Raw genomic sequence first — 24,864 nt, forward strand, 5'->3', positions numbered from 1 at the left:
CAACACAAACCTGATGCTTTGTGAGGAACTGTTCCAAGCAGGGGGATATTTATGGTTGGATCAGCCATTATGCCTTTATCCAGTGACCGCAAGGACAGGAACTCATAAAAGTACTCAGCCTACAACAAAATGGATTGAAAGTAAATGTTTGTTAATTGCAGTCACTGGAGCAACTATTCAGCATATAGTCTAAAGTGGAACAATAATACACTTTCAACTTTCACACCATCTATTTTTTTCATTTTTTTAAAATGTTTGTTTAAACATAATTTTCAGATGAACATTTGTCCTGTTGAATATTGGCATGTGACAGACCTTTAAGCTTGAGGCAGCCTAATCACAAGGAAAGTTGCATGCTTCCTTGTGCTGCACTTTGAAAGAAAGTGAATAAATATCCTAGGTGGGGCTAACCTACATTATGCGGGCTAAGCCGATATAGCTATAGCGGTATATCTGTATTGGCAGAGCCCCCAAGTTTAGATCACGGAGCATATGCTGACAGAAGTTTTTACTGCATCTATACTGGTGCTTTTGCTGGCATAGCTATGTCTGCTGGGGGTGGTTTTTTACACACATTTCATAGCTATGCTGACAAAACTTTACAGTGTTGACCTGGCCATGGTAATCACATTTTACATAACTAGCACCTTTTATTCCAAGGGATCACAAAGTGCTGTACAAATTATGGGCTAATTCTTGAAGTCCTTTCTCAAGTAAAACTCTCACTGAAGTCCTGATATAGCCACTTAGCTCCACTACGGCAGCACAAAGAGGCCATAAACATGCCCTAACTGGGCAGCTGGGGATTCCCCCACAAAGTTGGATTTACACCATAGTCTACCGGCCTCCACAGTATAGAGGGTGTGTTGTGGGTGTGCCCAGCAGGAGCTAGCATGGATGGAGCACTGCTCTGCACTACTGTCCATGCTACCTTAATTCGCTCCCTTGTGCATATGCATTATGACGGTGTTTTTAATTATATGATCACATACTATTATCTCTACAGCACCCCAGTGAATGGGCAGTTATTCAATATTTATTTATATCCTCCTCATTCAATGTGTGACCCCACACCCTTATTTATAGTACACCATTCAAGCCCTGCACTGAACACAGAATTAGTAATTTCCTCCTGGGTGTTTCAGTGGTGCCCTCACCACAGTATGTGAGTGCTTCAAACATTAATGAATTTATCTTCATATGCCATTCCTGTGAGAGGCGGTGGTATTATCAGTATTTCGCAGCTAGGGAACTGAGGCACAGAGTGTCTAAAGTGCCTACTAATTTTGGGTGCCTAATTTGTGAGGCCTAAGGCCTGATTTTTCCAAGTAGATATCACGATATAGCGCTCTACATGTTCAAAGCACAGCTTCCAGTGACTTCAGTGGCACATGTGAATGCTCAGCCATTCTGCAACTCTTGCCCCAACTGTCTCATGCTGAGCACCCAGAAAATCCCAGCACCACACAAGAACTCTGGGCCAATTATTGGTAATTAGACACCTAACCTGTTTAGATGTTTTTGAATATCCAGCTAGGCACCTGTTTGCATCTTTAGGTACCTAGGCAGGGATCTACAAAGGTACTTAGGGACCTAAGTCCCCTTTTTAGGCATCACTGATTCACAAAACTTCTGCTTGGCTGCCAATGAAACCTGTAGGTGCCTATTCCTCCTCAACACCCAAGTTTTCCCAGAAGAGCTCCCTAGGCAAGTACATTTCTACTTCTGGGCACACACACTGTTGCCTCCCTCCAGGTGTCTGGACACCTCTCCCACACATAAGCCCCAGTGCAATTCACAAATTGGAGGAAGATAGGCATTCTTCTGCCTAACTTGCCTGCAGGACCCAACCGGGTAGGCATGCTTAGAGATCATCTAACTCTACACAAATGAGAGCTGCGGGGGAGGAAGAACTCTCTGATAACCATTGGCCTGAAGGTTAGGGTACTCACAAGGGATGTGGGAGCTCACCACTTCAAGTCCCCCCTCTCCCTGATGATGAGAAGGGATTTGAGTAGGGATCTGCTATCTCTCAAGTGAGTGTCCTAACCACTGTGCTATACAATCACTCACTCTTTCTTTGGTCCAATTAATATTTAATTATTACTTAAAAGGGAACAATTTCACTAGGAGAGATTGAAGGAGACACACATCAGAATATCTCGGAGTCCAGTGGTTAACGCGCTAACCTGACAGGCTCAGTGTGACAATGTAATTAGTCCCTTTTTGGATTCAGGTCCTACATACCTTAGAGCAGTGGCTCTCAAACTTTTGTACTGGTGACCCCTTTGACATAGCAAGCCTCTGAGTGCAACCCCCCCTTATAAATTAAAAACACTTTTTTATATATTTAACACCATTATAAATGCTGGATGTAAAGCGGGGTTTGGGGTGGAGGCTGACAGCATGTAATAACCTCGCGAGCCCCTGAGGGGTCCTGACCCCCAGTTTGAGAACCCCTGCCTTAGAAAAATCTGTTCCACTGTGGCAGAGGGAGGGACAGAATCCAATTCTTCAGGGCACCATTCAATTGCCTTACCATAAGACTGTCCTTTCTCTCCCTGAAGTCCCCGCCCTCATTCACTAAATCCCTCCAATTTCTGCAACAAATGCACAGGCATCCTTATTCCTCTAATACACCATTACCAAACAACAACCTTTCGATTATGATGTCAGGAAAGTATAATCAACAACTTTCATAAGTTAAAAGTGTGGCAAACACCAACCATTATGTAACTGGACCCTTATTGATTCTGTGTGTTTCACTCTTGGCCTCAAATGGCACTCCTGTGTACTAAATACATCTCCTCAAATTGTAAATGGTGCACTTGCTCAAAAGCTCTGAAACATCACAGTTGCTAATGTCAGTCTGGAGTCCTTTCAGGCTCCCACAAGTTGAGGTTTTCACTTGAGTGTAGCACAGGGAAAGAGAGCTTTTAACATCTCTGAGATTGATAAGAGTATTTTTTAAATATACTGCACAGTAAATGACAAGCATTAGCAAAATTAGTGTTGCACTCCAATTTAATTACCGATAATTGGTGTTTAAAAATGACTGTAAAAGGATTTTGAAGCAAGAATTCTTACTTCAAAAACAAAAAAGGATACAGCACCTTGCTGGCTAGTTGTCACAATGATTTTCTGCTGACCTCACTCTCTCTTACTGTCAGCTTCATTGAATTCAAACGGCCTTATGTGCATATCCAAAGATTTATTGCGCTTGCTTTAATTTTGTGGGTTTATTGAGGAAGAATTACATACACTACTGAAATGAAGCATTTTATCAAGAAGAATAACTGAAAAGAAACATGTACAGCAGATGCTACCTCTGAAAAATTAACTGATTTGTCTATTGAAGATTCAAATGTCAGAGGAGACCTCCATGTATTTAAAAGTATTTTTACACAACATACAAGCTCCAGCAATGGGCTCCTATCAGTGTGTTTAATTACTTATCGGTCCCCATCACCATAATTTGAACACCTCAGATGGTAATACATTCCTCTTTACAACAGCCCTGAGAAGTAGGGAAGTATTTTATGAGTGGGAAACTGAGGCACAGAGCGATTATATGATTTGCCCAAGGTTTCAAGAAGGAGTTTGTGACACAGCTGGGAATGGAACCCAGATTTCTTAGTTCCCAGACTCCCCTTGGAGTAGCCAAAGCTGCTGTGATGTTTATTTCCACTTTGTGCAGTGCTTGGGAGTATAGAATATATATATTTTCTCCTCTTTGACCAGAAAGAGAGAAGATTAGATGTTCACGGTACAACTGAGGATCTGGTACCTCCTTCCTTGTTGATAAAAGTTACTGCCTAAGTGTTGTAAAACATGATTGGTATATCTTGGCTGATCAGGGCTGGAGTCATAGCTCTTAGAACATATCTGATTGGTCTGACTTGATCCAACTGATACTATGTTGGAGATCCATTCTTCCATTAACCTTAGATGAAATTGTTCCCCGAATGAGCTTCTTTCCTCTTGGAGATGGTACAGATGTTTTTTCTCACTAAGCCTACCTGATTCTGACATGCTATGTCCCTCTGAATGCCCCTTGACAATGGGATGAGGGAGGGCCAGGATAACGTGTCCTGGAAAATAATAAACTTTGGAAAGAAATTAAGAAATTTCTGGAGAGGACAGAAGTGGAATGTCACTCACAACAGAGAGCTGGTGCAAGAGAACTGTTCTGATCCGAGACATCATAGCCCTGATGGATATGACTGGGAAATGAATGACACTGTTTCTTATGGCCAAAGGCTTCTGAACCCTGTCCTCTGATGGAGACAGGCTTCTGTGGAGGTTGATATCTAAGGCCTTGTCTACACTGGCAAGTTTTTGCGCAGTAAAGCAGCTTTCTGCATTATAACTCCCGAGGTGTACACACTGCCAAGCCACTTAGTGCGCAGAAACAGCACTGTAAAAAAACCACCCCGATGAGAGGCGTATAGCTTTCTGCACTGGGGCTACAGTGCCACGGTACCAGTGAAGACACCCTGGTCGATTACAGTGCTGTGATTGGCCTCTGGGAGGTGTCCCACAATGCCTGTTCTCGCCTCTCTGGTCATTGATTTGAACTCTACTGTCCTGCCCTCAGGTGACCAACTGTGAGCGCTACCCCTTAAATTCCTTGGGAATTTTGAAAGTCCCCTTCCTGTTTGCTCGGTGACGTGTGCAGTGGTCTCAGTGCATCTTTCCAGGTGACCAGGCCTGCTCTATGCACCAAGTGATCCCGCGCTTGGAGCAGTGCTGAGCTGCTGGACCTTATCAGCATTTGGGGAGAGGAGGCTGTCCAGTCCCAGCTGTGCTCCAGCCGTAGGAATTATGACACCTACGGACAAATGTCACATTGCATGACAGAAAGGGGCCATGACCGGGACACACTGCAGTGCAGGGTCAACATGAAGGAGCTGCGGAACACCAACCATGAGGCGTGGGAGGCAAACTGCCGCTCCGGTGCTGCGCCCATGAGCTGCCAGGTCTACAAAGAGCTGCACGTGATACTTGGTGGCGACCGCACCTCCACTGTGAAGGCCACTGTGGATACTTCGGTGGCTTGCATGCCAGTCAAGAGTGGACCAAGCCAGGAGGAGGAAATCTTGGATGAGGATGTGGAAGGGGACCCAGAGGCAGAGGACAACTCGGAGATCAGAGATGCATGCAGCCAGGAGCTCTTCTCTACCCCGGAGGAGGCTAGCCAGTCACAGCTGTCAGAGCTTGGCAAAGTGCAAACAGGAGAGGAGGCCCCTGGTAAGTGACTTTTATTTTGGGAATCGCTGAAGCAAGTTGTTGGGGGCAGGAGGGTTGCAGAAAGCAGGCTTGCGTCTGTTTAATGGGTGTACCACCACATGCCTACGCTGAGCGGTGGAATGGGGTGTTGATTGACTCCCTCACTTCATGGCAATCTGCCTCAGAGATCTCCACGAAACTCTCATGGAGATACTGGGCAATCCGCTGCCGCAGGTTCATTGGAAGAGCTGCTTTGTTTCTTGCCCCATTAAGGGTAATTTTCCTGCGCCACTCTGCCGTCATGTGGGGAGAGACCATTGCTGCACAGGCAAACCGCATAAGGGCCAGGGCGGAAGCCTCAGTCTTGGAGAAGACCCTCCCTTGATTCCCTGCTCACCCTCAGCAACGAGATATCTTCCATAATGAACACAGCCTGTGGAAAATGTGGGGACAGTAATGATTATAAGGCCACCCCTACAGTGCTGGCTCTCCCCAAGAGCCACGTGCCCAGTGTACGGTACGGTCCTGAAACACTGATTTCTCCTGCCCCTGCGATTACTCACCATTTTGGGGGTCTTGTGGCTCACATGTGCTTGCCTGGGGTCAGCTAGTTAGTGATAGGTATGTAATAGTGGCTGTGTTTTAAATCACTGAATCAGTGGTCTGTGTGTTGCAAACAATACTGCTTCTGTAAAATGTTGCATTTTGGCTTCACAGAGATGACCTTGGGAGCCCAGCCTCCCTCTTTGTTATTGCCAGCTGAACGGCTGCACAGAATTAGAAAGCGGCCACAAAGAACTAAAGAGGACTTTCTGCGTGATGTCATGATGTACTCCGCGACTGAAAAACAAGAATTGAAGGAGTGGTGGGACAGTGAGAAGAGGGACCGAAAGGAGAACGCGGCGCGCCGGAATGAAGCCACGGAGTGGTTCTTAAACGTTATGGAGCACCAAGCGGACGCTCCAGGCGCTACTAGCACTGCAAAACAAGCAGCTCTGCACCCGCCCTCGCCGGAAGCCGCTGACGCAAAACTCTTTCCCACGCGCCCCCCCAGACACTGCCAACACACTCTTGTCAAACTCCTGGCTCCAATCTGTACCCCCTGCATTCCACTCCTCCCTCATCACAGTCCAGCACTGCGGACTCCCAGTACCCACTGCACTCAACATCTGTCCCTCTGCAATTTAGCCCTGCTGAAGTACAGTACCTGCTGCACTGAACTACAAAGGAGAAGGTTGGATATGACACCCGGACATACACAAATCTTTAACTGTCCCAGGACCCCACCTCCTCCTGGGACCCTTCCTTCCCCCATCAGTGCTGATGTGTTATTTTGTTTGTCTCTCTCCTCCAGTCGCTGTTTTTTAATAAAATAATTGTTTTGGGTTGAAAGCAATCTTTATTCCATTAATTGAAAGCAAACAGAGCTCTGCAAAGCAACAGGCAATTTTCTTACACCTTCATAGTGCATCGTCTCCACCAATCACAGTCACCTCCTAGCATTACAAGCACTGCATTCCCAAGAATAGCAACAGATATTAGTGGCTTTCAGCTTCAAATTGCTGCCTCAAGGCATCCCTGATCCTTATGGCGCTGCTCTGCGCCCCTCTAATAGCCCTGGTCTCTGGCTGTTCAAATTCAGCCTCCCAGTGCTGAGCCCCAGCAGTCTAGCCCTGAGTGAAGCTTTCACCCTTCTCTTCACAAATAATATGGAGCGTACAGCACGCGGCGATAAGCAGAGGAATATTGTCATTCCCCAGGTCCATTCTCCCATATAGGCAGCGCCAGCGGGCCTTTAAATGGCCAAAAGCACACTCAACAGTCATTCTGCACTTGCTCAGCTTGTTGTTGAACTGCTCCTTGCTGCTGTCAAGGTGCCCTGTGTATGGCTTCATAAGCCACGGCATTAAGGGGTAGGCAGGATCTCCCAGGATCACAGTGGGCATTTCGACTTCCCCTATGGTGATCTTCTGGTCCGGAAAGGAAGTCCCTGCTTGCAGCTTCCTGCACAGGCCAGTATTCCGAAAGATATGTGCGTCATGCAACTTTCCAAACCAGCCTGAGTTAATGTCTGTGAAACACCCACCGTGATACACAAGCGCCTGGAGAACCATTGAGAAATACCCCTTGCGATTAATGTACTCGGTGGCTAGTTGGTCTGGTGCCAGAATTGAAATGTGCGTGCCATCTATTCCCCCTCTGCAGTTAGGGAAGCCCATTTGTGCAAAGCCATCCACAATGTCACGCACATTGCCCAGAGTCACAGTCTTTCTGAACAGGATGCGATTAATGGCCCTGCACACTTCCGTCAACATGAGTCCAACGGTCGACTTTCCTACTCTGAACTGGTAAGCGACCGATCAGTAGCAGTCTGGAGTAGTCAGCTTCCACAGTGTAATTGCCACACGCTTTTCCAACGACAGGGCATCTTTCATTCTTGTGTCCTTACTCTGCAGGGCTGGGGCGAGCTCATCACACAGTTCCATGAATGTGGCTTTCGTCTTCTGAAAATTCTGCAGCCACTCTTCATCATCCCAGACGTGCATGACGATGTGATCCCACCACTCACTGCTTGTTTCCTGAGCCCAAAAGCAGCGTTCCACTGGTCAGCACCTCAGTGAATACCACAAGCAATCTCATGTTGTAGCTACTACGTGTGGCAAGATCAATGTCAAACTGCTCTTGCCTTTGTAGTTTAAGGAATAACTTCACTGCCACTCGTGACGTGTTAATGAGAGTGAGCAGCATATTGGTCAATAGTGCGGGATCCATTCCTGGAGACTGAAGAGGCAGAGCAGAGCATGCAGTAAACAAACCATTGAAAGATGGCGCCAAATGCGGATGGAAGCACAGGGATTAAAAATAAAAAAAATAAAATATTGCTGGGATGCGAAGCAATGCATCATGGGGCATTGGGACAGGACCCAGGATGCCCCACAACCCCCTTTGCCTTTGCACAACTCTTAGCAGCAGAAGAGGAAGAGATGCTGTGTGGGATAGCTGCCCAGAGTGCACCATTTCAAATACCGCTGCAAGTGCCACAAGTGTGAACACGCTATTGCACAGGCAGCTGACAGTGTGAACACACAATGGCGGTTTCCCTTCAGCTCTGTCTGAGCGGCGCTGTAACTCTGCCAGTGTAGAGATACCCTAAGATGACTCAGAGAAGTAATATTGATTGTGTGGGCTCCTGGTAGTGTAGACAAATCCAGGTTGTTCCAGAACACAATTTGGGCCATGGGGTGGCTGCTTTGTGGGTCTTTTCCTGTTCTGATAAGCAGGTTGTTTTAGAGCGGAGATTAACCTTTTATTGCCCCAGGAAAACAAAATGTTTTCCAATACTTTGGAAAACACCCTTTTGGGGAGAGAGAGAGGCAGGTGGTCCAAAAGGTGAAGCAACGTATTGGTAACACTGTCTTTTGCATGTAAAGCTAAGATACACCTCTATGGAAGGTTCACATAATGATGTATAGCCCTCCTCCCCCTTTCCTTCCTGGGTTACTCGGATGCAGGCAACACTCTCTTGTGTGCCCAGGCACCTGATGTAATCGACAGTAAAGGAGATCCTGAATATCCCAGTTGTGATGTTGGATAGGTGGGAATCCTCTATCCACAGCTCTAGTCCTTTTACTTATAAAGGAAATTAATCTTGGTGGTGCCTCCACCTGGCTGGGCCCTGAAAACACTCATTGGTGTGCCTTGGGAGTCTCCAGGAGTAAACCTGAGCTAATCTATGCAGTGGTGCTAACTCAAAGGTACCACTTATAAACAACATACAACCAGAATACTCTTAGATTAAACACTCCTTAATTTAACAATTTCGTAAAACATGATAGATTGAGATTAATTAAAATGTCACAGCCACTTTAAATCAATAGGGGGTGGTTCAATACATCAATTAATAAATGCAGTTTACAGTAGTAAATGAAACTTAACCACTTGCATTTACATTGGCCCCATTTACGCCTCCCCTGAGTTTGCACTCTTCTTAATTTCAGAGTTCTAGACGCTTGCTTGTGTGGGTGCACTTGAAGATCTTGAAGTTGGGGACAGCACTGAGTAAAACAGCCCAGCCAAGGCAACACAGGGCAGAGCAATTCTAACTTAGGATCATTCCAAGCTGTACAACCCCTCTGAGATGGGAGCTGCTGTAACCAGGATGTAACTCTGCATCCTGGTTAGCCAATACTTTGTCTTTCTCAGATTCAGAGAAACCCCTTAAAGTCTCTTTCACTATCCCCCTGCTGCTGAAAGCCCTTTCCAAACAACAAAGGTGGCAGTTATTCACACTGTCTTCATTGTAGGCCCACCTCAGTCAGTTCTGGGCACAGAAACAGTCTCTGGCCTGGCTCCAATGAGGCTCAGCAATAGCCTCCTTGGCTCCCTGCTTGGTCCAAGCCCCATCAGTCTCTCAGCAGCAACTTCTGGCTTTCTTGAAGCAGCTTAGCTGGTTTAGACAATCCACAAAGCGATCTTCCAACTCATGACCAGGATCTCATCTCCCCACCAAAATGGAGCCCACCGTGTGCTGCTTCTCCATCCCAGAATGAGGCCCCTGACTCCCTGCAGCAGTCTCTGATCCAGGAAGCTCAGTCCAGTCCCAGAGGGTGCTCTCCACTGCATCATGGGACTTGCAGTCCTTCAAAACTGGCAGACAGTACATAGAGGTCTGTGTAATTATAATACCTCCTTTCAGAGGCTCCTCAAATAGGTGTGCCTACCATGTGTAGACAGGTGTTCTTCAGATTAACTGAAGATAGAGAAATTAAAATTTTCCTTGTGGGAATTGCTGGTATGGTGGAATTTGGGTTTCCATCCTGAACTCTGGCTTCCATAGGAATCTGTTCAAGAACTTCAGGCTGAGTGCTCCTCTGTTGTGGAACACTTTGGCACTAACAAGAGTCCCTAAGCCTTCTTGCTCCCTGGAAGATCCCTTACCCCAGTGTGAGGCAGATGATATATTTCAGTCTTCATACTCTGGTATTTTAACTGGTTCAGGTTCAGGAAGATTGATCTCTAGCTAGATCCTTAAGATGGTCTGGCGGGATAGTTAGTCTGTGTCTGTCATTGGCAATCTGATTGCGCCACCCACAATTTTGACACCCACATAATCGCCAGCCAGGTAGCAGCATTCCTTGGTAAATGCATTAGTCTGCCATCCTAGTAGTATATCCATACCAAGAAAGCCATCGAAACCAAACCACTGCCGATGGCCACAGTTACTGGGTTTGGCGGTATCAGCATTCACGTTGCACTCCTTGTCAGGACCCGGCCTGGGAAGCTAATGATCTAATCAGCGGACCAAATTCAGTGACGAATCCTGGTCATGTGCCAACTGAGGCACGTTGTGCATACGCTAAGAAGAAGACTGGGTTTCTCTACAGATATGCTCATTGCTGTTCTTGTTCTGACACTTAATATGGAGCAGCTGAGGAAGGTGGCAAGAATTTAAACTGTCAATCTCACATTCTTTAGCCTTCCTCAGAGCCCAATTTCACTGTTGTGCAACAAAGCTGATACAACTGTAGTTCTGTAGACCTGCAGCATCAGAGTAAGCGTGAGGTCCCAGTGTCTCCACAGAAGCTGCTGATGGGCCCAGAACATAGTGGGAGGGACTAGGGCAAATGGTCTAAGAAATAAAGGGTGGGTCAAAAGGCCCCTTACTGCCAGCTTGTGCCTCAATGTCTGGGCGATTCTCCCTCTTGTCCCTCCATGGCTAGCTGATTGGAGGAGAGTGAGAAAAATGGTGGTGCATGATGGACCTGCAAGAAGCAGAGCTCAGTTAACTCAGCAGGTGTGGCATAGCTGACCCATGGCAAGCAGAGTCTGATAAGCCCAAGCGTTTTGTGCCCTTTTCTGCCAGCTTCTCGATTCTTCTGGCTGCCTGTGGGGAGTTTGCGCCAGAGAGATGTGCTGCACTGGAAGCTGCTGCAGCCAGATGCCTCAGTGTCAGAATGGGATTTCCTTCTCCAAAATCAGTCTATAGCAATGTGTGTATATTTATGTATATTTAAAATGTTCCAAAACAAAATATTTCACTGTTCACACCTTTCTTCCTGCAGCAAGGATGAGAGAACAAATATTTGACAGACCGTAATTAAGTTGCTTGAATGGATTAATGGCCTCTCCTGGACAGAGAGACTGAAGTCATCCTACCATGCAACTACCAGCCAATAATACCAGGACCCTCTAGTGGGGAAGAAAGCAAGCTCTGAAAGAGATTTCAGAGTTGGGTTGCCCTGGCAAAGAGATCTTGGGTTTGAGGCAGAGAAAATGTAGGAGGGTTGGGCTGAGCAGCCCAGGGCTAGGAACCCTAGGAGAAGCCAAGCTTCGGACTGGACTTTGTTGTCTTAGGATATGTCTACACTGCAGTTAAACTGGCCCATGCCAGCTGACTTGGGCTCAGATTTAGAGGCTGCTTAATTGCCCAACCCTCCTACATTTTCTCTGCCCAAGCCCGAACATCTACAGTGCAATTAAACAGCCCCTTAGCCAGAGCCACCCATGAGCCCGAGTCAGCTGGCATGGGCCAGTCATGGGTTTTTAACTGAAGTGTAGACATACCCTTATGGCATGTCTACACTGCAATGTAAGCCCATAGTTGAAACTCAGGCTCAAACCAAATCCCCCTTCTGTCTACACACAAATCATGCTAACCAAGCACTCAGACCCAGGGTCCCAGGACGCCGGGGTGTGGACTTGGGCCTGGATAATGCAATGTAGATACTGGAGACCCAGGTTGGGAGTCAGTTTTTAACAATTCCTAACCTGGGGTTACAAATGAGGGTAGATGCTCAAGCCCTAGGTTAACAAACACAGGGTCTGCTAACTCGAGTCCCAAGCTGGTCTTAAATTGCAGTATAAACATACCCTTATTATTCAATGGCTGGCTAATGAAGTCAAGCCCCAGGAAGAGGTGAATTTTGAACTTTACTTGAGGCATGGGGAGTGTATCTGAGAGCAGGTAGGACAATCGCTTCTCTCAGTGTGTATTATCGTATTTTGATGTTGCAACAGTTACTGCAAAGTTTTTTTGTTGGGGGGGTTTTGGACAATCTCTCTTCTCAATTCTTTTTTTTTTGTCCCCAGCAGCTGCTTCTGTTCTGATGCTGCTTTATATCGGTGTCCTGTTTTTTTTTTTTTCCACTTCCTTCTCTTTCTGGCACTCTCTCTTTCTTTAGAGGTGATTGTGAAGTGGCTCCTGCATCTGGCCTGTCAGATTTTGGCAACTGAGCCCTCCAGACATGCATGAATGAGAGCACTACTAGCAAATGCACAAGATTTATTTTTTTTTGGCTGAAATTTACATCTCTCTGGACATTAACTGCTCTGGATTCTGGGAGCTAGATTCTACCAGCATACATCTTACTGGAGAACCCCAGTAGCAAAAAGTTCATTGGGAGAGGAGGTTGCAGGGGCTGTAACTGCTCTTGCACAAAGGGGAACCATAGGGAGTCAGTACACCTCAAAACATGGTGTTGTTGACCAGCAAAGAGGCGTGGTCTGAGAAGCCAGGAGCATAGTGTGGCTCCCAACTGCGGCATTCCTATGGATCCTCAAGCAAGGGTTAAATTTCCCCTGATGGAAATCCCAAAGGAGGGTAGTGACAGCAACACTCCAAGCTTTCCACCAAGATAAATGCCCTTCTGGGGTTAAAGAGTCTGGCTGAGCCTATTAACTGTAAGTTACTCCTCCATGCAGTACCCTTAGTGAATCTGGCTTACTATTGCATTTTGGAACCAAATTCTCCTCTTTTACCCACAGCTTCCCAAAGGTGCTGAGCACCCACAACTCCAGGTGAAGTCAAAGGGAGCTGGACATTCTCAGAGTCTCTGAAAAATCAGTCCTTAAGGACAAGTGTGTGAGTGACTGCTGAATAAGGCCTGTTTTCCAATATGCCTGGAGCAGCACAATCCCTAAAGATAGCACCAGAATGCAAGGATCTCTGTGGATCTTAGATATACCTTCAAATACGCACTATGAATCTTTACACAGTGCAATAATTAAGCAGTTGAGAAGCTGACAGCAAACTTTGAGTCACATACTGCCCTTGATCTGCAATGGGATTCACTTTGATGTCAACAGGAGTGGATGTGTGGATTAAGGACAGTTTTCTTGGTCCTGTTTAAATTTTTACCTGCCAGGTATTTTTTTATTTTGTCATCTTCCATGAAGCACAGCTCTTTAGATCCACATTTGTGATGTGGGATCTCCAAAGAAAGTCTTGTGGCATAAAACAAATGACCTGATTCTCTTGTCCTTTGCACCTAGGTAACTTCATTGATTTGTGTGTGAGGGAGGAATCAGGCTCAGAGTTATATGCAAGATGCTGGCTCCTCAGATTGCATTCCCTGAAGCAGGCAGAACTTGAGCCTGTTTAGGAAATGTACATTCCATATTCCAGGTAGCATAAGAACCACTCCTACCCTTGAGCTTCCTCAGCTGGGTAGCCACGTAGCTACCATATATTAGGCTTATTTTTCAGCTAAATGAAAAATCCAAATCCATAATCTAGCACCTAGACATATGGGATCTGATTCTTTACTTGTTTAAAGCATTATAGATTGAGAATAACTTCAATGAAGTCAATAGGGTTCCACTTGTGTATAGAAGGTATAAGTGAGAGTAGAACCAGGCCTACCATAAGGAATGTTTAGCAGTCAGAAATGACTGAAGGGATTACACTGATTCATAAAAACCATTTTTTAAAAGTCCCAGAAATATTATTCCTCAAAAAGTGCTTCAGATAATCAAAGGATACCAATTACTTACACACAATGTGGGGTGGGGGCCTGCATCATTTAAAGGAGTGTGACATATCTCTCAACAAAATAAGAAACCTTTCAAGCACCTACTTTTTTCCTGTGGCATGCCACCTGTGCTATGAATTGTATGTGCATGACACTGAACTGAAAGGTATGTTGTATGTTGGTGGACTAGCTGACAATCATGCCATGTGCTGTGTAATCCTTTTTTGCAAAGTGTTGCAGTACAGATTGGACAGATATACTATATTACTGGGTCACACCTATTTGGAGACTATAAAAGTTATAGCAGGAGCTGTGCAGTGAGGAAATCCACCAGTCAGGCTATGGCCTTTCTGAGCTGTGAAGCTGCTACGGTGCATAGGAGAGGACCTCTCTCTTGTGCATTTGATCCGAGGAATGTGTGCACTAGTAAGTCCAATGTGCCTTAAGCGTCATTTAAAATGGTGCATGCAGTAAAGTGGCTCCCTCATGTGGATTCCGTAAAATGTACCAGAGGAATAGACCATTCGAGTACACGTTAGGAGCTCTACAGTTGAGAAGGGTACTATATACCTTACTCTAGTCTAGTTTATTGTAAAGTTGTACAGGACTCTCCTGAAGACCTTCCAAAGTGTGCAGGAAATGGACTCCCTCCTATGGACTTCCTAATGTGGGTGGGAGAAGAGCACTCTGTAGTCCAAACTCTAGTACATAGATGATCTGTGGTGCTGCCTTTTTGCAGTCACTCCTGCTGCTTCGGGGCTGCCAAAATCCACACATATGCTACACTCCCAAATACAAACACATCTTTGTCCTCCTTAGCCCATGCATTGTCTACTGTGTATTACTCACACTCAACAGAGAAAGTCTGAAATACGATTGTAAGCTGTGAATTTCAGGGGCCTGGCTTTTCTGCTTGTTCTGCCAAGTGTCTAGCACACTTTGGGCACTATAAAAGTCGTTAGTTAATTATCTCTATTCTGGTAGCGTCCAGAGGCCCCAATCAGGAAGCAGGGCACCATTATGCTAGGCACTGTACATATCATAATGAAAAGATGGTCTTTGCCCAACACAGCCTACAATCCAAGTTAACTGAATAGGATGACAGAAAATCTCTTAATTCCATGCATAGTGCTAAAAAAAACCCACCTCAACCATGTGGGATCAGTACTTTGAAATTTGCAAAAAAAAATCTGTATCCATATCAGTATTAGACAGCAAATGTTGCATCCAATATTGATGTACATTAGGCCCAATAATGTAATAATTAATTAAATAATAATAAAAAATTAATAAACATGCCCAGAGTTGCACAGTGCAGCATTAACAATACAAAGAACGAGGAGTACTTGTGGCACCTTAGAGACTAACAAATTTATTTGGGCATAAGCTTTCGTGGGCTAAAACCCACTTCATCAGAGGCATGCAGTGGAAAATAAAGTAGGCAGATATATATATATATATATATATATATATACAGAGAACATGAAAAAATGGGGGTTGCCATACCAACTCTAACGAGACTAATCAATTAAGGTGGGCTATTATCAGCAGGAGAAAAAAAACTTTTGTAGTGATAATCAGGATGGCCCATTTCCAACGGTTGACAAGAAGGTGAGAGTAACAGTAGGGGGGGGGAAATTAGCATGGGGAAATAGTTTTTAGTTTGTGTAATGACCCATCCACTCCCAGTCTTTATTCAAGCCTAATTTAATGGTGTCCAGTTTGCAAATTAATTCCAATTCTGCAGTTTCCCATTGGAGTCTGTATTTGAAGTTTTTTTGTTGGAGTATTTGAGATCTGTAATTGAGTGACCAGGAAGGTTGAAGTGTTCTCCGACTGGTTTTTGAATGTTATAATTCTTGACATCTGATTTGTGTCCATGTATTCTTTTGAGTAGAGACTGTCCGGTTTGGCCAATGTACATGGCAGAGAGGCATTGCTGGCACATGATGGCATATATCATACTGGTAGATGTGCAGGTGAACGAGCCTCTGATAGTGTGGTTGATGTGATTAGGTACTATGATGGTGTCCCCAGAATAGATATGTGGACAAAGTTGGCAACGGGCTTTGTTGCAAGGATAGGTTCCTGGGTTAGTGTTTTTGTTGTGAGGTGGCTGGTGAGTATTTGCTTCAGGTTGGGGGGCTGTCTGTAAGCGAAAAAGTAATCTCCTTTTCAGCTGTTCGGTTCTGCCTACCTACGAGAGCTACCCTCTGGCTTTGGGTCAGTATTTGGATTCCCAAGGCCTTAGCTGCCCTTCTTTCCCTTTTCGTCTTTCTACCCTGCCTGGGAGTGGAGAACAAATCTGGGGATATTTCAGAGAAGATTGGGAGTTAACAGTCTACTGTGGATGTCTCACTAACTTCAGGATTTCTCCCTTTCTCCAATCCCCCTATTAGGGGTAAGTCTCCAAACCCTGGAAAGTCCCTCCCTATGAGCACCGGGTATGGGAGTTTAGGGACTACACCTGCTGCTACCTCAGTAGTGTTCCCCTGCATTTCAATTTTTACTGGGATGGTGGGGTAATAACTAACTGTCCCATGGACACATGTCACCCCTGTGCGCTTTGCCTGCAGCAGCTGACTACACTTCACAAGCTTCCCTGAAATAAGCTTGATAGCACTCCCCGAATCAACCAGCGCCGTGATTTTTGCCCCATTTAGTTTTACTGGTCTGGTGTACATATGGGAGGTTAGTGCGACCCCCACTATGGGAATTAGGGAGCGTGTGTCTGCCCAGTTCCCCAGGTCACACTGCATAGGCTCCTTGGCATTGGGACACTGTGTAGCTATGTGTCCCCACTCCCCGCAGGCGTAACATCTATATGGGGCCCTAGGCATTCCCTGGTCTCTCGGTTTGGGCAGTCTAATGACACTATCCTCTTTCCCCTCAGTGCTCCGACTCTTTGTGGCCTCCAATGGGCCTTCAGACTCTCTCTTTTTCCATCTAGGGCCCCCTAAGAGTCCAGTCACCCGAGCTCTGGGGTTTGGTGCTGCTAGTTTAACTCAGGGTGCATCTTCCTTACGTGGTCGGATCAGTTCCCCTGCCGTCCTTCGCCTCTCTACCAATGCGACAATCTTGTCATAGGTAGAGGGTTCGATCTGGCTTACCCAGGCACGAAGGTCTGGCAGTAGTCCCCTCATGTATCGGTCGATGACCAGAACCACTAGTATCTCTTCCAACTCCAGGACTCAGTTCATAACCACTTTTGTGTGAGATGGATGAGATCATATCATTGGGACCGCGAGCTTTTGTTTTCCTGGTACCTCCACTCATGATATCGCTGGGCTTGCACTGCGGTCATTACCCCAGATCTGGCCAGGATCTCTGCTTTCAGCTGGGGGTAGTCTGCCGCAGCCTCTTCAGACAGGTCATAGTAGGCCTTCTGGGCCTCTCCACACAGGAATGGGGCGAGGATGCCAGACCACTGTTCTCTGGACCAAGCTTCCTGGAGGGCTGTCCACTCAAAGGCCAAGAGGTATGCCTCTACATCATCCTCCCCTTTCTGCAGTCAATTGCTGGCCCATATGATCTGCATCCCATCATGGCCCCGGTTCAGCTCTGTAAGGCTCTTTACCTGGTTTACCAGTTCCACAACATAGCATGGTCATGGTCTTGAGCAGCCTGGTCTATCAGCAGGCGATTAGTCTCTTGCTCCGGCTGCACTGCCTCCTGTTGGGCGGCTGCCTGGACACGGGTAGCCTTCTCCTGGGCAGCTGTGGCTTGTATCACTACCCGCACTACCTCATCCATTGTGGTGGGAAAAAAAATAAACCCTCTCCTTTTTTTTTTTTTTTTTTTATATCACCCCACCCTTCTTCTTCCGCTGCGCTGTGCACACCAAATCCCACTGCTAACACCAGTTGTGATAAAGTTCCTCCTGCCTTGGTGGGTTCTGTGCTTTCTGGCGAATTCGCTTGCCTCATTTAGAAATGAATAAAAATGTAATTTTATCTGTGTAGGCATACCATAATATGAGTGCCTGAATTGACATCAGGTCTATGAATTATAAGGTATACATGATTGCAAATGATTGGCAGGGCAAGTAAAAACGGTCAGTTAACTAAACAAGATATTCACATAGATACACAATTGTGAGTTATATCAAGGGGTAGCATAATGCTCAGACTCAAAGGGGTTCTGCTGGCATGGTAATCAAGGGAGTGAAGCTTGAGTGGTTTGTGATGTCATGAAGTCCTATAATTTATATTCACAAGACAAGTAGTGCAGTGTAAGCGTCTGCATTCTGTCACAACCCTGACCGAAAGGGAGGACTCTAGCGATGAAAGGTACATGAAGGAAGGATCACAGACTGCAATCACAGAAATTTGATCATGCTCACCTAATTCTAACAGATGTGCTCTAGGCAAATCTAGGAGAAGGCCAAAAAACCCTCACAAAAAACAAACAAACAAACACAGCCCTGCACAAACCAAAACCCAGGGTGCCTGCCAATACACCCTGGTGGAAAATTCTTTCCTCATTTCAAATTTGGCTAGCTGGTGCTTGTGAGCACAGAGCATCCCATAGGTAAACACCTTGCAGGCATGAGTGAATTCTTTCCATCCTCAAAGAGCTCCCAAAGTATGATGCTGGGCAACTGCTCATCCTCCTTGAGGGCCCTCATGTGGGATCTTGCACATCTCGTCACATCTATTCAATGTGAGACCATATGGGGAAACAGACTTTAGGGGGAAGTGACATCAGCGTACTGATCACACTCAGATGAATCTCTTTATTTTATCAAACGTAATTTTTACAGTTTCCTTTATTTCCCAGTGCCTGGCTCAGCAAGATACCTGGATGAATATGAACTACCTGAGAATCACACTTGAAAAGATCAGACCAACTTTTACCGAACCTTTAAAAGCAATTGGTACAGACACCACGTGAGCCAGTTACTGAAAGTGTCCAGCATGCTTGAATTTTGCCTAAATGGTTTACAGTCTAAGATTCCTATAGGATATGTCACTGCTCCTAGATTTGCAGGTAGTGATGGTGGTGCATGGTGCATTTCATCTTCTACAACTGACCAAAAGTTTGTGTGACCTCTCTAGTTATCTATGCCTTTGTCACCTCTAGACAGACTATTGTTGTGCACTCTAGTTAGAGCTACTTTTGAAGGTCACTCAAAATTGTCATCTGGTTCAGAATGTACCTGCCCACTTCCAGAGATAAGCGGGTCATTATAAGCACATAATGCCAGTGCTCAAATCTCTGAATTGGCTCCCTGAATAGTCTACAAACTAATAGTACAACAGACTGCTTCTCACTTCATAGCCAACTGTAGTAATTGAGGATGGTTGGAAATCTGCAGCTAATGGTTTCTGTGGTTGAACTCTTAGGCCTGGTGGCAGGTCTTCTCCTTAGAGAGCCCCCATTTAGGGAATGTGTTGCCTTTGGCCAGAATTTGAATTTTCAGGCTTCCAGGCCTGATGTCAGGCTTATTTATTTCCTTTAGCATTTGGTTGGGTTTTTTTAAACTTTAGCTGAGATAAACAACTAACTAATGGCTATTCTACGAATGTTTGCTAGAAACAATCAGGAAAGTGGTATTTTTAGTTTTACTGTTATAATTTATTATGGGTAGCATATATAATTTTATCTTTTTTAATATGTTTTTTCTAATTAGAGTGCTCAGCAGCTATGGCAGTAAATGCTAGAGAAATCAATAAATAATTGTCCGGTCCTCTTCTCCCTCACATATCCTAGTAAGTTGGATTCTACCAGTACCTCCAGGGACAAAAGTCCAAATGGTGAGTATCATATGGGTTTAAAAACAAGCAAACAAAACAAAGCAAACTTTCACATTTAACCTATATTTGGGGTGGGGTGAGGGGAGAGATCAGAAGTGTCCACATGTTTTCTTGTTGCTCAGTTGAAATAGGTCCTTACCCAAGTCTTTGTGATCCCATTTTTTGTGTACAACAGCTTCTTCTCCAAGCTAGACAGACTGCAGAAATTTAACTCACAACTATCTTTTGATGAGCTTAGTAGCTTTTCTCTGAAACATCCCCAGAAAGTATATACTATGGAATTAAATATATATTGTGACAGGGTTGGGCCAGGGGCTACAGGAGAGTGATCGAAGGCAGATATATTAGCCCCAGGTTAAGCAGGTCCCTTTTCCCTGTGTAAGGTAACAGGGGCAGTTCCAGAACAATCAGGAAATTGCTGGAACAAATTAAGACAGACAGGCTAATTAGGACACCTGGAGCCAATTAAGAAGCTGCTAGAATCAATTAAGACAGGCAGGCTAATCAGGCACCTGGTTTAAAAAGGACCTCACTTCAGTTAGAGAGGGGTACATGTGAGAAGCTGGGAGTAAGAGGTGTAAGAAGCTGAGAATGAGTAGATGTATTATTGAAGGACTGCGAAGTACAAGCGTTACCAGACATCAAGAGGAAGGTCCTGTGGTGAGGATAAAGAAGGTGTTGGGAGGAGGCCAGGGGGAAGTAGCCCAGGGAGTTGTAGTTGTCATACAGCTGTTACAGGAGACACTATAGAGAGCTGCAATCCACAGGGCCCTGGGCTGGAACCCAGAGTAGAGGGCGGGCCTGGGTTCCCCCCCATCCCCTCACCTCCCTATTTGATATAAGGGGAGTTGATCTGGACTGTGAGTCCCACCAGAGAGGAAGGTCTCTGGCCAGTCCCCTGACCCATTAGGTGGGCCAGCAGAGACTGTGGGGATTGTTCTCCTCCTTTTCCCAATGCTGGCCAGTGATGAGGTTAGCTGAGTGAATGGCAGGTTTGTGCCACTAACAAAAGGAGCCAAACTGAGGACTGCCATGAACCTCTGAGGCGAGCAAATCTGCCAGAAAGTGCAGAGCCCACCAAGGCAGAGGAGGCGCTTTATCACAGTACCCAAAATTGGGTGCAGCAGTTTTAGGTTTAAATTGCAGCAAGGGAGATTTAGGCTAGATATTAGGAAAAACCTCCTAATGGTAAGGTTAGTGGGACCCCCTTAACATGGAATTATACAATGGCATAACTTTGCTTGTTTTGTTTATGATACTCCTTCAGATGCACCCTTCAATTAGCTTCTTCGCTGCAAATGAATGAGGCATTTCTATCTTCATACTACAGATAACTTGAATCCTTAAGTTTTTCACTGATGGCATATAATGTGGGTCCAACCTGGCTTGAAAACTATACTCAGCGTAGTTAGCAATAGTTCACAATCTAACTGGAAGGGCATATTGAGTGGTTCTATTCAATATCTTCATTGGTGATTTGGATAATGGCCTTGAGAAGACACTTGTAAAGTTTGTGGAAGATACCAAATTGAGAGGGGTTGCAAGCACTTTGGAGGACAGGATTAGAATTCAAAATGATCCTGACAATCTGGAGAGATGGTCTGAATTAAACAGGATGAAATTCAATAAGGACAAATGCAAAGTACTACACTTAGGAAGGACTGTGCAATTGCATAAATACAAAATGGGAAATGACTGCCTAGGAAGGAGCACTATAGAAAAGGATCTGGGGATTATAGTGGATCACAAACTAAACATGAGTCAACAATGTAATACTGTTGCGCAAAAAAAAAAAGCAAACATCATTCTGGGATGTACTAGCAGGAATGTTGTAAGCAAAACATGAGAAGTAACTCTTCCACTCTTCTCAGCAGTGATGAGGCCTCAACTGGAGTACTGTGTCCAGTTCTGGGCACCAGAAAGATGTGGAGAAAGTCCAGAGGAGAGCAACAAAAATGATTAAAGGTCTAGAAAACATGACCTATGACAGGGGTGCCAACCTGTGGCTCCAGAGCCACATGCGGCTCTTCAGAAGTTAATATGTGGCTCCTTGTATAGGCACCGACTCCAGGGCTGGAGCTACAGGCGCCAACTTTCCAATGTGTGTGTGGGGGGGTGCTCACTGCTCAACCCCTGGCTCTGCCACAGGCCCTGCCCTCACTCCTCCCCTTCCCCTGAACCTGCCATGCCCTTGCTCCTCCCTCTCCACCCCAGAGCCTCCTGCATGCCCCGAAACAGCTGATGGGGAGGGAGGGAGAGGTGCTGATCGACAGGGCTGCCGGTGGGTGGGAGGTGCTGTGAGCGGGGGACGGGGAGCTGATGAGGGGCTGCTGACATATTACTGTGGCTCTTTGGCAATGCACGTTGGTAAACTCTGGTTCCTTCTCAGGCTTAGGTTGGCCACCCCTGACCTATGAGGAAAGACTGAAAAAATTGGGTTTGTTTAGTCTGGAGAAGACTGAGGGGGGACATAAGTCTTCAAGTATGTAAAAGGTTGTTATAAAGAGGAGGGTGATAAATTCTTCTTAACCACTGAAGATCAGACAAGAAGCAATGAGCTTAAATTGCAGCAAGGGAGATTTAGGTTAGACATTAGGAAAAACTTCCAAATTGTAATGGTAGTTAAGCACTGGAACAAATTACCTAGGGAAATTGTAGAATCTCTGTCATTGGAGGTTTTTAAGGACAGGTGAATCAAACACCTGTCAGGGATGGTCTAGTTATCTACTTACATACTTAGAGCCGCCTCAGTGCAGGGGACTAGACTAGATGATCTATTGAGATCCCTTCCAGTCCTACATTTCTATGATCGTAGTTCAATGTACAGACTGGTTGGTAGGTGAATTTCCTGCCTGCTTTAAGACACAGTCCATGTGCCCCATGGTGTGTCAAAAGTTACCTTTTTCCTTGGGGTATGACTCATTAACAAACAAAACTGTAAGATAACAAAAGTACAGTCCAAGTCTTCTTTTCAGGCTTGGCTGCTCACAGGGGCCTATTTCAGTGTTGTTCAGTCCACACCTCTGGTCCTCTCTGTCTCAAACCCAACACTTCCTTACCAGTTCCTCTTTTTATATTCTTTTCATATTCCTTTCACTGTCTATATATCTATATATCAGTGTGACTTCCATTTTGAAGGCTCTAAAAGCACTTTTACAAAACAAGGTGATACTAGCCCTTTCAGAAGCTGACCCCAGTTAGATTTATGAGAGGGCATCTGGGTCCTAGAAGAATGAGACTGGCAGATGAGACCAGGAGCCTGAGAGGAGCCAGACACAGGAAGCAGCTGGTGAGAGCTGGCATGAGTGGCTTGGGAGAGAGCTACAGGAGACCCAGCAGAAAAGCTGAGTCCTGAGGAGAGCTGGAACAGAACTGCTGGTGAGAACTGACCAAAGCTAGGTCCCCTGATTGTGGGGAGGCCTTTGGGGTGGAACAATGCAGGGAGACTTGGGGTGAAGACCTGAGAGGAGGAGGCCCATAACAAGGGGTTGGTCCTAGCGAGGGGTTCCTTGAACAGTGGTAGGACTCAGAGACAGAGACGCCTCAGTAGTGGAACACTGTGGGAAGATCTGTTGCAGGAGACCCGACATGAAGGGCTGTGGTAAGAGTCATGAGACTGGTCATTCTGAGACAGGGAGGCCCGGAGACTGGGGTCTTGGATCAAGGGCAAAAGGAACTGGGAACAATGTGCTGCTATTGACTCACATGGGTGACTAGGAGATGATGTCCCTCGAGAAGGGAATGGAAAAACTTTTGTGTCCCTATATATTTACTGTGAGAACTGGAGAATGGTTTTACTACAAGGAATTACTGCACTGGTGTATATGAATAAATTATGCCCAAAGGCGGGTTTTGTATTGGATACTGAAAGACTATGCCCCTTTCAAGGATAGACAAAAAGGGAAACTGAAGCTGGCACACTTGTCATGCTGCAGCCTTCTGCAGGTCAGGCTGCCTTATAACTGTATTTACTTCAGTGTTTTAAAAAAGCCAAGCCAATTCCTATCCATTTGCTCTCTGCAAATGTACACTAGACATATTTATAAATCTCCAGATAAAGAACAAACTATTCACCCATCTAGGATTAACCACCCCTACACCCACCTTTACCCTATTATCCCCTTTCTTAGCCTACTCCAGCCTACTAGTGTGGGGGAAGGGACATATCTTGCTGTGTGCTCTGAAGACTAACAGATTCAGGTTCTGTCTGATCAATTGTGAGACCCAGTTTGAGTGTCAGAGGCCCTTTAGAGAGAACATCCTGCCAGCAGCATCCTCTTTAAACCAGGGCACTGTCAGTTCAAGCACCTCAGCTAGCAAGATACTGCATGAAGAGAGAAGGATCTCAAAGCACATGGATTTATAGAGTCGGGCTTCTATTGCTTTATGAAACTAGCTGAGCCCGGCTCACCATGGCCAGTCCCTCTCTCCAGCACTCCCATCCAGTCTCCAGCCGTGGGTCCTCAGCCCTCATATTTATGTACACTAAATTGACTCAAGTGGCAATTTCCCACAAAAATGCAAACACTAAAAGTAAGGAAGTTGCAAGTTAAGGTAACAACCGCATCCAATACTGAAACCAGTCTTCAATTATTAGCCCATTACCCACTCTAACATACTCACTTTCAGTACAACAGTACTATTACTTTGGTGCATATATCAAGGAAGTGAACTTCACCCACACTGCAATGCACCACTTTCTAGTACTACATCATTAAGTAATGTAATCACCATTCCAGTTCCCAGGACAAATTATCTCAGAATGACAACTTTGGCAGCTGCACAAACCAAATGGAGAAAAAATACAAAGCTGCTGATCACATACTCAGAATAACTTATTAAAAACATAATAAACTTCTATTTACCCTATGACTTTCAAAAAAGTCAGATCAACTGTGTAATATGCAGCACCAAGCCAAACCATCCCTAATACTGGTGAAATGTACACATACACACTGTTTCAGATGTCTATTTATAATGTCATGAACAAAACACATTTAGAGGTCTGAGGTAAGGTTGAGCAATGCAATGTGATTTTTCAGTACTTTGAGTGCAGTGTTGGCGATAGTATGGTTGAATTTAAGGGTTCTGATTCTCTACTATGTCTGGGCTGTACTCAGATGTAATGG

General features: G+C 45.4%; 1 protein-coding gene across 1 annotated transcript in view; it reads right to left on the minus strand.

Annotated features, from left to right (window-relative positions):
- WIF1 (WNT inhibitory factor 1) overlaps positions 1-24,864 on the minus strand; it is a 58,238-nt gene that overhangs the window by 24,941 nt on the left and 8,433 nt on the right. Inside the window, exon 3 of the mRNA XM_005303200.5 lies at positions 11-119. Coding sequence (XP_005303257.3) covers positions 11-119 — 109 coding nt within the window. The remainder of the gene's footprint in view (positions 1-10; positions 120-24,864) is intronic.

This window comes from Chrysemys picta, chromosome 1, assembly GCF_011386835.1.
Source record: "Chrysemys picta bellii isolate R12L10 chromosome 1, ASM1138683v2, whole genome shotgun sequence".
Taxonomy (NCBI): Eukaryota; Metazoa; Chordata; order Testudines; family Emydidae; genus Chrysemys; species Chrysemys picta.